The sequence below is a fragment of the Taudactylus pleione genome, unplaced genomic scaffold (assembly GCF_031769625.1).
Source record: "Taudactylus pleione unplaced genomic scaffold, aTauple2 ptg000248l, whole genome shotgun sequence".
NCBI lineage: Eukaryota > Metazoa > Chordata > Amphibia > Anura > Myobatrachidae > Taudactylus > Taudactylus pleione.
Window position 1 is genome coordinate 537,358 of NW_028284650.1, and position 16,323 is coordinate 553,680.

Genomic DNA, 16,323 nt, shown 5'->3' on the forward strand with positions numbered 1-16,323 from the left:
GGATTTCAACGCCTGTCATTTGTACCTTGCCGGGATTAGACAGTCGGGAAGCCGGCGGTCGGGATTTCATCCGTTGGCTTCCCAACTGATTCCCTATACTAAACCTTGGGGCCGGCTGTATAAATGAAGAAAATGTGGTAAAATTAAATTTTCGGGAGTTTTACCGCATTCCCCATATGTACAAAGTAACTGAATGCCAGGTGGCGTGGTGTTACCCAATAGAAGCCTATGGGCTTCTTATCGGGACGCTCCCCCTTGGCAGGAATACTATCGGATACTCCCATGACCCCCGCGGCCCTTGGATTCTGCGCATACGCAGAAGTACACCAGAGGGACTTCTGGGTGATAAACCTAGATGTCCCTCTGTTGGGAGAGCTGTCCTTTGCGATATTTTATGTGCATACTGCGGTAATGAACCGCGGTATGTACCCGAAGACAGGCGGGATCTACCGCATCGCGGATGCAATGTTTAGTACATCCCACCCGTGGAGAGAGATAAAGTACCAACCAAACAACTCCTAAGTTCCATTTTTCAAACACAGCCTGTAAAATGACAGAAGCTGAATTTTTGATACTTTATCTCTCTCTAAGGCTTAGTACATAGACCCCTCATAGCAAACTGATTCATTATGTCCCTTGCCCCTAATACCTAAGAAGCAGTGACGGCCAGCAGGATGCGATGCAGGAGAGTTGCTCAATTTTCCAGGGACCAGGAGACTCTCCAAAATTCAGGAGCCTCTCGGCAGTTCAGAGAAAGTGGGTAAGTATGGCATTACTGCAGCTAGCCTTCATTAGGCAGGGGACACACAGCTCTGCCCTGCTCTAGCCATTGTCAGCTGGATACACAAATCCCTGCCCTGTATACTGAAAGGAGCAGAGACACGCAGGTGACATAAACAGATAGAACATTGCAGCGGCGGAACGCGCAAGCCATTACAGCTTGGTAAATTACCCTAAAAGAGATTTTGTTGTGTAACTCTCACCACAGTGAACTTCTGCCTATGTTAATAGTATGGTGAAGAACCTAAACCCAGTGTTTTTTGTCAGCAGGAACGCTGTTCCTGACCCTCTCATTAACTATGTACCTGTCATGAGCCAAAATGTGTATAAACCTTTGTCGACATGGACATAATAGATATGTCGACATGATCATAATGTCATTGTGAATGTCAACGTGTCATTTTTTACTATTTTAGTCTAACCTAGACCTAGTGCTAACCCTAAATGTACAGTCAGCATTCTGACTGTATACTGATAGAGAAATACAGAGGAATCAGTACCTGGTTATATGTAGGATGTATATTCAGGATTATTAAGACGAGAATACAAGGAACGGAGGGCCTTCTCTATATACACAGGAGAGACGGGCGCAGGACACAGGCTGTGCCTGTCACATCCACAATGATTTGTGTTAACAGCGCCACAGGGAACAGCGTTCCATACTTGGGGCAACACTGTGCTGAGACTGTATTTCTTCCCCACGGGTCCCGTCTGAGCTGAAGAATTTAAAAGTAATAAGTTTCTTCTGCAGTTTTGTAGTTTTATGAAAATCTCATTCAGCAAACAGAGATCAGTCCAGGTTAATATAATCACATAATATATTAATAATGAAATGCAATTAGCTTCCATCTGACTGTAGCACAATTACATTATCGCACTGGTGGCTCCTTGCTTATGCTAAGCTGTGCAGGGAGAGCAGAGATATCCTCTGTACACGGTATTGTGGTTTATTCCATGTTAATGATGTTTTCCTGCCAGGCTTGGAGCTGAATGCTGGCGCTACTTTCCTGTGCTGTAAGAGTGTTTATGATCTGGTGGCATTTGCACAGAGAGTATGTCTTTAATGCAGTGTGCTTGGAAATCAATTGCAAATAGGCCTGGGGCTGGAAAGGGCCATGCTTGACTGTTAATGGTATGGACTGGCCCACGATGAGTAACATTGATGAGTATTGAGCACCGAATGACAGTAAACAGAAGAGGTGAGATGAGACTACTGACTGGCGGATGATGCGTCCCTCTGTATCTCAGCCTCTGTCCCAAAGTTGTAGTGTAAACACTCTTACGGTATACACTGTATTTGAATACAAAGTTATTTCTCCTCCAAGCACAGTAATCATTCCCGAGCTAGATCCCCAGCCTTCATCACTCACTAACATCAAAGATTAAGCGACCTGTTTATTAAAATCACACTTATTCCTGCAGTAAGAATTTATCCACGCCAGACACAGTCCCACTCATTTTAACCAGATCGCTACAGAAAAGTACATATATTTTTTCAGTTCTGTCTCTGCTAAAGCCGTCCTTGATAGCATTAGCATATCTAGGGGCTAAGGAGCACTAGCAAAGTGAAGGACTTGTTTAGCTGTGGCACGCACGCTGCGCTTCTGGGCTACAACATCATGGAGGCTTCATGGCAGAGCAAAAGGCAAGGCTGGGGAAATTTGTAGAGAAACTTCCCAGGCAACAAGCAGCCGCAGACCCCTCCCCACACGGTTAAAGTTCCTGGGCAAGTGAGCTGTGTGGCACCCCAACCCCCCTCGACCGATACCCTGATGAGTGCCATTTTGGCCAAGTGGTAGTTACGGCTCTGCTGGATAGACATGGCAATTAAAAAAATTCCTACTGCTGGTGAAAATACTCTCTTTTTGCCTGTAATGGAGCTAAGGTTCCTTGATAGATCCCATATCCCGGTCACTCCTACATTTCCATGCTCCTGAAACTTTTACCTTTTTCCATCTCGATTTAAAATTTTAACCCAATCTCCTATGTTGCCCAATTTTCGGTTATTATTTTAATTTTGGGGTCTTCCTTACTGTTAGGCGAGTTATTTCTGGTAACAGGAATCTTTAAAGCCAAATGATGCAATTCAATTTGCAATTTCATGGTCATATACGTAACGCTGCGAATATTTCTGATAACTGTTTTGACAAAAGTCCCTCATCTCTACTAAGGTTGCAATGGGTGGGCCATGAAGGAGGTTCTTGCAGTAGACAATGTCATGGGCAGTGAGAAAAAAAAAAGAAAGACGGCCCCAGAAATGAAAGTGAATTGCTTGCATGGACCATTCCAGGGATCGTGGACACTGACGTTTCTGCTGAGGGGCTTTACTCCTGCCAGTGGACCACCTCATATGATGTATGGGATGTGTATTACAGTGACAGCAATATTGTGTATTTGCCCCACTGACCCTGCTTTGATATAAAGGTTGGAATAATAGATATAACCCTCAAATCAAAATAAATCTTATGTGTAATGCCTGACACACCATGTCTATGTCTCAGGCTATTTGTACAGGAGACCCCAGCAACATTATGTTGAGTACTGGACCATTAGCTCTTCAGGCTACAATTGCATTTAGAAGAAGCATTAAGCATGAAAGGCAGGTATTGTACAACGTGTGATCAGATCACATACACACTGTACAGCTATGAGATGGATCAGCCCCATTAAATCCTGCCTGCCTTGAAACAGAACAAATGCCTGTTTTCCTGCTCCTGCCCTCCCTCCCATCTCTTGTCCTTACTACAACTCTGATATCTGATATCATCATATGATTATATCTCACTGGAGCCAAATCTGCACAAAGGACCTCATTCAGACCCAGTCGCAAGCGCTGAGCACTCGCAACTGGGTCGATGGTTAGGCCCTGCGCACGCACAGCGGCCGCACTGCACGTGCGCAAGCCCCGGAGCAAGAGTGAAACTCTCTCGCTCCGGAGCCCACTACAAAAGGGCTGGCTGTTGATGTTGATCGACAGCTCGGCCCGTTTTGTAGGTGGGGCGGGGGTGTGGCTACACAAACGGAGGTGTTCCCCAGCGAACGCCTGCCGTTTTATGGGTGGCCGCACTGACATCAGCTGTGATGTCAGTGGGGAGCTTCCTGCTCGATCAGAGCAGGAAGCTCCCTGGGGCTTGCGCCTGCCGAGACCCAACCTTAGGGTCTTGTCGCAAGCCTATCGCGACCATCACCCTGGTCGGTCGCTAAGCTGTGGGTGGTAACCCATAGCTTAGCTAGCGACCAGGAGGCCGCACTAAAAAATAGAAGCGTCCGCCCTCATTCAGAGAGAGATCGCTTCTTGCGACCGCCTGTGAATGAAGGCCAAAGTCTTATCCTCACTTTCTCATAATATCACTGTTGCATGCGGAGGTGGCCAAACTTGCACAGGTTTGGACAGCCCAATTCAGTTGATTGATTATTATTGCGCAGTAAGTGGTGCCATCCTGGCAGATCACAAAACAAGCAGATCACAATTGATCTGCCCGCACTGTAAATGGCCTCTTCCAATGAGCTCCATCTCCAAGTTTGTAAGGTCACTGGCCGATCTCATGGGAGAGGGGAGACTGAGCAGCCGGCTACACAATGGGATCCGTTAGTTTGTCAGCCCTCCTGATTAGCTAGGTCTGTGATATTTAGTCAATCAAGTTTGCGGCAAGCTTAACATCTACATTATAATATAATGCCTCCTCATGTTCATTAACTAAAAATGTAACACTATAGTTCTTTTTACATTTGATATAACACAGTAGAACAGGTCATCATGAGTACAGGACACTCTCAATAGACATTCTTACTGAAAAATAGAAAATAAAAGCTGATTTGAGTCCCCTACCCGTCAGAATCGACATGAGTGATGGAGATCCGAGGGGGAATCCTCAATGGGAGGGTGGTTGGTCTCTGCATGCTGTCATAGTCAGGAGAGCGAGCCCTCTCACCGGGTCTCCATGGTGGGACCTGGAGGGTAGAGGAGAGTCGCCTCCGTCCCCTGCGGAGATCTGCACCCAGGGTGCTGGATGACGTGTAGGATCTGCTGTACCTCCCTGGTTCATCCCTGGATTTCTGCTGGAAGGGAAAAAACATGATTATTTAGGGTGGGGGAAGGAGGATTACAAGATTTCCCAATTTTAACAATGTGTTGATCTCAGGTCAGGTGTCCATATTTATAAAAATATATATTAAATTCCACTTTAGATGTGTTCATTCGTGCATTTGAAAGTGATAAATTACTAATGCATAGTAATTTCCAACTTTGCTGACTTGGAGACTACCACATTCTAAAGCTGATAATATATTCACCATACAACAATTTACAGGACCTATGTAATTGCATTTTAAATACAGTGCTATGTATATTGCCCACTCAAAAACGTAGATCAAAGCTGGAGTTATAGCAAGGTGACATTATGGTAAGCTGACATTATGGTAAGGTGGGCAATTGGTGTAATTAATACTTTTTAAAAGAAAAAAAAATATTTAAATGTTCAAAAACTCATACAGGTAAACGTAGAGGAATAACGGCTGTGCAAGTGCAGCCATGTTTTTCTTTAATGGAACATCATTGCGGAGAGTAATATAGTTGGGTTCCAAGGTTAAAAAGTGGGAAGTGTGGGTACGACACATGGTGGGAGAGGGATGGAAAAGTAAAGGAGGGGAGGGTATGCTGCAGGACATAGGATCTGATTCAGAGATGTACGCTATGCCGATGTTTCCGCAGAAGAGCGATAATCGGCAATCTGCCCCTGCGTCAAGGTACATTTCCATAGTCGCTTGCAGTGACTATTTGCTGGTAGTGTGATTGACAGGGAGCATTTGTGGGAGGTAACAGGGAGTGGTGGCAAAGAACACAAGCGTGTCGCAACCGGTTTCCGTTTTCGAGCGCGCATCACATCTTGTGTCTGCGATCCCATATGCAAGAAAATTAGCTTTGGCGTCTCAGTTCCCGCGTCCACTCTTTGCGACCATAGGGTTACTCAGAACTGTGATGATCCAATGAGCTGCGACCGATGCTGCATCTTTGTACGCAGATGCTTGGATTTACAAAGCCACAGGGGGGTGTCTCAATACATTCCTCAGCGCCTGCGACATTTGCATATTTCCGCACATCCACAGCAGCGGCATTAGCATACAACTCTGAATCAGGCCCATAGTCACATCGGTTAGGATATATAAGAAGGTTCATATTAAGTTCGGAACTTGAAAAGCTCTAAGAGTGAATTTTTAGCAGCACAATGTAGGAAATTGCCAAGACAAACTTTTGTGTATAACAATGAGTCTGGGGGGGCCTATTTTTCATCGAAGGCCGTATGGCCTCCGATGATGAAGTATCCAACTCGCAGCGGGGGGAAACGTGGCTCCGGTGAATGGACAACTGCTCCGAAATGTAGTTGTCCCCATGGTTAGTAGTTACTCCCGTCATCCCGGCTACGCATGTGTGACCTCGGGTCACGCATGCGCACAGCCGCCAGGGAGGTAGTGAGGAGGCGGCAGAGGGATCCACTAGGATCCCTCTTTGCATCCCCGGAACTCCTTCCCATAAGAACCCCTACAAGAACCAGCGCCGTCTGAAGATGGCTCTTGTTCGCTGCAGCAAACTCCGAAAACTTTCAGTTTTTGAAGTTTGCTAAATACCAAGTGAGTCCTATCGGACCCCTCATGATGAATGGCCCAGTAACTTAAATATGCAGAAACTAGCGTTTACGTGTGTGTACCGGGCCATTTATCGTTTGATGAATAGACCCCTGGGTCTATTACCCCTTTCACAGCTTAGGGTTTTCTCACACCTCTGCTGATGCCATATAATTTTCAACATTAGTGCTCATCACACTTCAATATCAATAGAATAAAAAAAAAATTTTTATGTGTTACCCTCACAAATTATACCTTGAGAAGACTTCTGAAATATTATTAGTCTTTTTGCTCATTCTACAGGGTCAGTCCAGTTAGGTGCGAGTTGCGAGTTTATTTCATGAAACTCGCAGACTTTTCACGAATGTAAATTCTCCAATTCAATAAAAAATGCCTATTTGCGGTACTTGCAGCAGGGGTTTGCAAATTGTCTGCAAAATGTGATGTTAGAGAAGTGCATGAAAGAGTGGGGTGACCTTCCTGGACCTCGAAAAAGTGAATCATACAAAAGGCTGTTAGTGGGCATAAGGAAAGTGCTGGAACTTTTTAAATGGCGTTAAATGGCTGATCTGTGCATTTTTTTTTTTAAAGTAATAAAAATTATAAAAACTTTCGTTCATATAAAAAAAAGGAAAAATGCAAGAAAAGTAGGAAAAAAGGATGCTTTTATGGTACTTTTGAGATTACTTTAAAAAAATTAAATAAAAAATATTATTTTTCCAAAAACAAATACTCTAATTAAATTTGGGGTGCATGAAGCAAAAAAAAAAGCTGACTTTGTGGTAATTGCAGGCCATTTTTTTTAATCCCCCCCAATGGTGGCATGTAATTATTGGACTTATTAAGCTAATAGGAAACCTCCACTTGCCTAATTAGCCATTAGGATGGGGTGTCCAAGAGGTTCTGTACAGTTTCCCAACATTTTAACCTTAAAATAAAGATTTACCCTACCTTCTTTTACCCCCAGGCAGGTGTGAACGGAAAAATGCAAGTTTACTCTCACTGGATCAATGTGAGTTTCTAATTGGATTGCAAAATCAATTTGAATTTGCTGAGAATACGGCAACTCACAATTCGCACCAAAATGGATTTAACCCCTAAAGGGGCCCACACACTAGGAGACAGATTGCGTGAACCTGCAATCGGATTGGAAGTGCTGATCTGCTGGTCGGGAATGCAATGTTCTGTGATCCGCCAGAGGATCGTTGAAATTATACATGCTAAATTTCACTGATATGCAAATCACAATCGTACTGTATGTTGATCGTGATAGGTAAATCAGTGAAATCCAACATGTCGGATTTCACCGATCCTCCAACCCGGCATCTCTGTATCGCGACATACTGGCGCTAGTGTATGGGGGCCATTAGACATCAAATAAGATTAAACCAAAGTGGGCAAAAAAGTGCTGTTTTTTAATGAAAGTTCAATAAACTGAACCAAAAGAAAACATGATTTTTTTTTGTTTTCTCTAAACACCACAAATAAATACTTTTTTATTTTTTTATCTACACTAATATGCCTTTCCAAAATAGCTAAAAAAAATAAACAGGCTTCTACTGTATGTGCGGGTTCACACCAAACAACCTGCACTTGAAAATGGTAATGTCTTTTTTTTGTTTGCAAATTTTTACTGTCTCTTACTATATGTATGAATAATATGGCAGTCTAACAAGGCCAACCATTTTTTTAATAGACAATCTACAGCATTAATCACCTGGCTAATCTTATTTCCAAAAATGTTCCCAAAATTGTAGATTTGTTTTATTATAAATTATAAAATATAATAATAGCTATTTAAAGCTAATTTAGTAAACTTTTATGAACAAATATGCTTATTTGTCAATAAAAGTATAGTTAGTTAGGTTTAAATAGCTATAATTTACACGATTTGATTTATAAAAAAAAAAATCAACAATTTTTGGGATAATACCTCTATACAGTAAAAAAAAAAGACTATGTGATGTATTCTATATATACACATTATATATAAATATGCACACAATATATAAATATATATATATATATATATATAATCCACTCGAGCGGTACTCCCATTAAAGCATACAACAACACCGGTGCCCTCCGATCAGGACCAACTTCAGTCGATCCAAATACAAACATCCAGTTCGGCGGCATTCCGGATAAATCACAGCCAAAGCAGAGGTATAAATCACCGATGTTTCGGAGCCCTTAATGATGGGGCAATAAAGGGCTCCAAAACGTCGGTGATTTATACCTGTGCTGTGGCTGTTATTTAACCGGAGTGCCGCTGAACCGGATGTTTATATATATATATATGTATTTATGAATATATACTGTATATTTATAAATATATACTGTATATATTAGCTGAAGTAGCCTGAAGTACTAGCTGAAGTATCCGACGTTGCCCAGGTTTAAATCTTGAAGTTGTTAAGTTTTATTATGTCATCTAAATCCATCCAGTGGAAGGCCAAGAACAGGTTCCCTGGGTTCCTGGGTCAAAGTTCTGCCCGGTGCACTCTGCTGTCCGACGGGACCCCAACCACTCCATTATGCATTCCAGTCCAATTGTCACCCCTCTGTGAAGTTTTCATCCAAATTCTGAGAGGCATCGATGGGACCAGCATTGGAAGAGTGTGCTGGTTCCTGTAGTGCTATTTGGAGGATTGTGGGATACCTCCAGGCAGGGCCATAACTAGGGTGGTGTGACCTGTGCCATGGCACAGGGCACCGCAGGGCAGGGGGCGCTGTTAGGGCCTGTCAATTTTCCTGTTTATTATCATACTCACTTGTAGCTTCCTCTTCTTTTATCCCCAGCATCTCCCGGCCTCCCCTATCTCTTCTCTGGCCTTTCCCCATGAGGCCATGGACTTTTTCCAAATGCACTATCTTATGTCCCTATTTAAAAAATGGGGGGGCACAGGGCACCAAAAAGTCTAGGTAAGTTGGCCCTCAACTTAGATATAAAAATGTATGTGCTGTTATCATGTGGCATGCAATTATATGACCCAAAGTGTAGCATTAGGGCCACCGTTACAGAGACACCTTGACGTAGCTTAAACATATCTTTGCAAATACAGTATATGCAACAAAGATCTCTGGATTTCTATTATCATGTAGTATTCAAATCTTATTGCTGGTCTTTTGCAGAGTACTGGGTGAAATTTTTTTCTTTTACCTTTTTTCAGGGTGCCACTATATGTGCGCGGGCCAGCATGTTTTTACGTAGTGCTGGCGATATTATCTGGTGATCAGTAAGCACCAGACAATAGCTGCTAAAAGGGTCACATAATATAAAAGAGGGGACTCCCATTTACCATATGCTGTGCCCCAACATTTACAGATGTAATTATGGGCATGATAGAGTGCCCACCTGCCAATATAAGGAAAACGTTTATTTTCACTACTGCAGGCTAATGTTGTCTGGCAAACACAGGTGATTATTAGACAATAGCTAGTAGTGGGACACAATGTTTAAAAGAGGGGACTCTGGACCTCATTCAGAGCCGGTCGCACAGAGCGTGCGGTCGGTCTGAATGAGGGGAGGACGTCTTGAATTTTCAAGACGTCCTCCTTTGCGGTGGTAAGGCTGTGGGTTAACACCCACAGCCTTACGACCGCCTAAGGTGATGGTCGCGATGGTCAAGACCATCGCGACCATTGGGGCTTACGACGAGACCCTAGGGTAGGGTCTCCCTTGTCGTAAGCCCCGGAGGGTTTCGGCTCTGTCTGAGCCAGAAGCTCTCCACTGACATCACTAGTGATGTCAGTGGGGCCGCCCCCAAACGGTAGGCGTTCCCATGGGAACGCCCCCTTTTGGGCTGCCACCCCCCCGGCCCGCCTTCCAAATGGGGCGAGCTGTCAATCAACATCAACAGCTCGCCCCCTTTGGATCGGCGCTGTCGGTCGTAGCGGGTCTCACGCATGTGCACGACGGCGCCGTCGCCGTCGTGCGCATGCTCTGTGGGGGGCCATCGACCCGGTCAGAGCGCATCGGCGCTAACGACCGGGCCTGAATGACCCTCTCTGTGTGATTTGTTAAAAGTCCTGCACTATGCTGATATGAACAAAGTTGGCCACTGCACATACTTCCCGATTCTTATCGCACAGAGACACAGCACAAATTTGATTGCAGGGATTGTGGATATTAACTCTATTGTACGTATTTGCTTATATGTTAGAGAATTTATACTGTAAGCTCCAACGTGCCAGGGACTGAAACGATCGACAAATATTCTCAATGTGAGGAAAATTTGTTTCACTATATAAATAAATGTATATAATCACTTTTTTTTCACAATTACAATTAATGTTATCAAATATAAATTGATAGGGAAGGAGTGGGGGAGGGGGGCAGTAGTGATGCTTGCACCAGGCACCGTACCATCACAGATCTGTAAGTGAACATTGGGCCTGATACAAAGACGCAAGCTAATGCAGCTGCGATTTGGGACGCGTTGCAGCTGCGAGAATATGCGAACGGTTGCAAAGCTTACCCGAGCATAAGGACGCCCACTGCAGCCTTCACATATGCGCACGACGTTGCTTACCTGCGGAAATATCGGTAACATCGACGCACATCGAGCAGCCATCTTGCCCTTGCGGCAGGTCTGACCTGCTGCATCCTTGGGAGCTCTTCTGACACACAGAGCTACGTATGCAATCACAGTGGCTAATTTATGCACGCCCAGGAAATGGTGTTCAAATGGACAGACACACCTGCATTTTTTAGACCACCCCCTGTCACCAACCCCCAACGCTGACACTCAATCTGCAATGGATACCTCTGTGCGTCCGTAGTTGCAATGCGATCGCTGCGCATGTGCAGTGCGTCTTATATGATGGCCAACAATCGCTCGATCTGCGTGCGTAATCTCCTTTGCGTCCAGCTCTGAATCAGGCCCATTATACTGTAGTGCTATTTGCCTCTCTATGATTCTCAGTCTCCTTTTTTTTTTAATGAATAACTATGGACGTTAGCTGCGGTCCAGCCTGGGCTTTATTCATTTCCCAAACAGAACAACTTATTTCCGCCCCCTCAGCTTAAGTTGTGTAGGCAGTAAATTTCTGGCAGTGGACTGAATCAGCGATTACATGGTATATAGAAATCCGGTGATAAAGCCGTAACAGCCAGTAATTGTGTGCGTCCCCTGAAGTGCGCTATCGCCGGTGTGCTTCTCAGAATGACTTGTGCAGTGATTGAAGTTTAATTAGAAGCAAGTTACGGGAATACAGAAACACTCACTGAGGTGGAAAATGAAGTACTTGTTTAAGTAAAAGGCCAATCCTTTGTGTTCACTATTATTTAATTACAAAAGCACAGTCAGGAGCCCAGATACAGCCCACATTCACACATAACAATGATCACATGTACTGTAAGTGCTCTCTTACTAGAGGCACCATCAATAAAGCAGTGCTTTTGTAGGCAGGGAGGTGGCCTAGCACTGAGATTTACTAAGCTCACTGAATGGTATATTTCCCCTTCAGATTGATTATCTGGAAGTGACGTGGAGTGAGGGTGGAAGTGAGTTCCCATGCCTATACAGTCCACCAAAAAAAAAACTTGTCCCCTCGTGGGCTCGCTTCGCTTCGGACACGGTGGCTCGCCACAGGCTTATATTCCCCCTCTATATCCACGTGGATAGTAGGGAATGACGTTGGACAGTAACTGACGACGTAAAGATACAAAAATTGAAGGGGATCTATCCACTTCCCTAAGTACACCCTCCAGGAGAGTGGCCATACTTGTTCGTACGTAGTTGTTACCACACCCACAATGATGCAACTATGCTCTAGAAAGACACAGCCACGCCCTCTGGCTACGATTACAGAATTCCAAGTGCTGGGATGTTATGGTTGTAGGCAGCATTGCTTTATAGTATGAGACTGTGTATCAGCCACACTGCCGGTCTTTCCCATTAATGTCAATGGGGAAAGCGCTAATTGGCTGAGAGATCTCTGGTTGATCCTCTGGAGGGGGAATCCCATTTTATTTTGGGGCCCAACCTTTTCGGGGATTGCTAGCCTTGGGCTGACCAGTTTGGGGCTGGTTTTACATTATCACAGGGGATCTTTACCCTGTGTGTCTCCCTGCTAAGGTGTAAGCCTCCCGGCTGGTTCAGCCCGGTGCTTGTTACTGGAAAAACTCCGGTTTTCCCCTGATTTTCCAGTACCAGACCGGGATCAGACGTCCGGGGATGGATACGTGTTTTTTATGCTTTAACTCAACAAAGCCTACAGAGATCATACTGACCTATGCAGTGCTTTGAATCCGCTGCTGACTGTCAGCAGATTCATAATTCTGTTTGGCCGCGGAGTCTATCGGAAAGGGGGCAATCCAACTGAAATCGCACACGGAAGAAACAGATGAGTATCACCATCGAAGTTCAATAGACAGTCATATACGCTGCCTACTAAATTTGTGATTTTGACCTTCTAAACTACGCCAATGTCCCGGCAAAAGGAATAAAACATCAAATCAAGGTATCTGCCTATTATTATTACTTGAGGACCTCTCCTGGTTTATTCATTTCCCATTTTTCTCCCAGAATAAATAAATAATGATAAATTATGAGAACATTTATACATTCTAATCTTGCAATTACATATCTGCTCACATATAAGTGCTCTACCCTGTATGAAGTGTGCCTGGGTGGTACAGATGTCACAAAAAAGACCAGTCTGCTGGTTAGCACATAAGGCTTATTATAACGGCCCAGTAGAAAAGCGACCCCTAGTGGTCAATTTATCACAGACAATATTACAATACTTGTTTGGATTTGCAGGGTAAAAATGTCATAGAGTTTTGCTTCAGGTTTCTAATTGTGACGTAACAAATTAAAGTGATAACTAAGGGCCTGATTCAGCAAGGAACGCAATAGCGATTACGCACGCAGTTCAACTGCGATAGTATGATAATCCATTGCGGTCGCAATGCCGCCACTGCACTACATAAGGACGCCCACTTTACCTTGCTAAACATTACGGATGTGTGTAAGACTGCGAAAACATCAGTACCATTGAGTACCATCGCAGCCTCACGCACACGTGCACAAGCCCTGACCTTACTCAGAAATTGCTAACTTACACACACGCTATCAGGCCTCAGGCTGCGTAGGGCATCGCAGTGCATAATTTATGCACGCCCCTGCAACGGCGTTGAAGCGCACTGGCACGCCTGCGTTTCCCAGACCACTCCCCTGTCCCCACCACAAATGGCACTTCCTGTCAATCTCTCTGCGAAGCGTCTGCATAGCCGCTGCGATCGCAGTACCTTTCTATTACATCATTGAAACTGATCCATAAACTACCAAAGCAACAGTGACATCTGGGTGATCGCAGCACTTTCATGGTTTCCCCCCCCAAAAATCAAGCAAGTTCTAAATACAAACACCCTGTTCTGGTATGTTATTGCTTTCATAATACACTGGTGGCCAAAATTGCGGACACATTTTGAAATTTGAATGTTTTTCAACTTTTTGAATGCTTATAAAAACTGTTTCACTTCATGCAGTGCAATGATTCATATATCAAATGAAATGTAATGCTGAATTCAACACAATAAACAAAGGTCAAATATTTGCATTACAAGGGAAGTTATGCTACTTTCAGTCAGACAAAGAAGCATAGATGCGTGAGATTCAAGAAGCGGATTGTAGTAACAGCTACTACCAGCCAATCGGAGTCGTCATTCTGAGGACCAATCAGCTGTCGTTTATGAGCAGGTGCGAGGTCATGTTCAAAGGTGGGAAAGGTCAGTTTGGCTGTTTCATTTTGCAGAATAAAGTTGGTTACTGAAGTGCAATTACGGTTGGATGTTTGTGTGTATTGTTTAGTGCTATTGACGGTGTAAAACATAAATACAACAATGTTGTCCAGGCAAAGTGGTGACTGGTCACCCAGGAAGAGATCCAGGATTGTCGTGTTACGTGAAAATGGTCTTTCGTATGCAGCAATTGCGAGAGAAGTTGGTGGGAATGTGACAACATCAGGAGTACGAAAGTTTTGTTTACGCTATCAGGAAACACAATCTATACAAAGCAAAGAAGGAAAAGGCCAGAAAAAGTGCACAACAGCTTTTGATGATAGGAGAATAAAACAAGTTTGCGTCAGGGACAGATGGATGCCATCTGCGGCCATTAGCAGTGACCTGAGTGCAACTAGTGTTTTTGTCAGTGCAAGAACAGTATGAAGAAGACTAACGGAGGTTGGCCTAAAAGGTACAATTCCCCGAAAAAAGCCATTGGTGAATAAAAAGCAGTGGCAGAAACTAATACAGAGGGCAAAAGAACACATTGCATGGACAGGTCAGTGGAAACAAGTGATATGGAGTGATGAAACTAAGATATCGATATTTGGTAGTGATGGGAGAAAATGTGAGATATCGCCTTGGGGAAGAGGTACATCCAGATTGCATTCAAGCGACAGCAAAGAGTCCTACAAGTGTTATGATCTGGGCATGTATGACAGCAGATGCTGTAGGCCGCCTTTATGTCATAGATGGCACACTGAACAGCAGAAAGTACATTGACACCATCCTACAACCAAAACTTCTACCTTCTATCAGGGATCTTTTTCCAGATATTGACCCATTTTTTTTCCAGCAGGATTCAGCTCCCTGCCACACTGCACAGATATGCAAACAGTGGTTCACGGAGAATGACATACAGGTGCTGGGATGGCCAGGAAACAGCCCAGACCTGAACCCCATAGAACATTTGTGGTTCCATTTGAAAAAACTGGTACATCTGAGGGGTCCATCCAATAAAAGACAATTAATTGAGGCTATAGTTGTCTCATGGCACCACATAATAAAGAAAGAAGAGCTCCAAACATTGGTTGGCTCAATGCCACGTCGCTGTGCTGCTGTCTTGAAAAATAAAGGATACCCAACGAAACACTGATAGGACAGTAACATCAAGTACACAGGGATTTTCACCCTAAGTGTTGTTTTCACTGCATAATTTCCCTTGTAATGCAAATATTTGACCTCTGTTTATTGTGTTGAATTCAGCATAAAATTTCCTTTCATTTGATATATGAATCATTGCACTGCATGAAGTGTAACAGTTTTTATAAGCATTCGAAGTTGAAAAACATTACAATTTCAAAAAGTGTCCGCAATTTTGGCCACCACTGTACTGTATGTTTTAGTTCTTTTAAAGGAAACAAATTGTTACATGACATGGTCGTTATGTTGGATTATTATTCCTCAACCTAATGCCAAGCATCGGTCATGGAACAGGTTTTCTCAGGAGATGCACACAAGCAGAATTATTGGGTGAGTAGATATTTCTGTCTTTTATCAAATCAACAATATCCATGATATTGTAGCAGAATATTATTTACCAACTGTTACAGTCTGAGTAGAGGTTAGGAACAGAGATGGCCATTGATGGACAACAACCATCAATATTTTGCCACAGAAGCTTGATGATTTTGCCATCGATGCTGGAGATCTTATGGTACTCTACAATCTATGGGTATCTGTAAGCAATTTTTTTTTTTTTTACCGATGCGGGGCATGGACCCGGCCCTCGTGTTGTACGTTTAAGCCTCGCTCCCCAAAAAACGTATTGGCCAGCCATATCCTCCAGCAGAGATGGCCATCGATGGGTGCAAACTATTGATAGCTTCATGCCATTTATGTTAAGCACCGATGATACTATCAATAGTCAACCCGATGGCCATCCCCAGTTAGAAAGAGAGACACGACCGTTACTTCTCTAATGAATCCTGTAAGGAGAACTCCATGGGGTAAATGTAATAACCTGCGAGATGCAGAAATCGTCGAGATCCAGATGAGTCTGGCCAAAGAATTAAAGTAGCAATCCTTTAAAAGCCAAAACCAGGTTGGTTTTGCCTTTTAAATGATTGCTACTTTAAAACATCGGCCAGACTCAACAGGATCTCGCCAATGCCTGCATCTCGCAGGAA

The 16,323-nt window shown here is 43.8% G+C and overlaps 1 protein-coding gene across 1 annotated transcript in view; it reads right to left on the reverse strand.

Annotated features, from left to right (window-relative positions):
• LOC148515423 (3',5'-cyclic-AMP phosphodiesterase 4B-like) overlaps nt 1-16,323 on the reverse strand; it is a gene marked incomplete at its 3' end in the record, with an annotated part of 643,191 nt that overhangs the window by 507,290 nt on the left and 119,578 nt on the right. Inside the window, exon 2 of the mRNA XM_088479880.1 lies at nt 4,610-4,839. Coding sequence (XP_088336006.1) covers nt 4,610-4,839 — 230 coding nt within the window. The remainder of the gene's footprint in view (nt 1-4,609; nt 4,840-16,323) is intronic.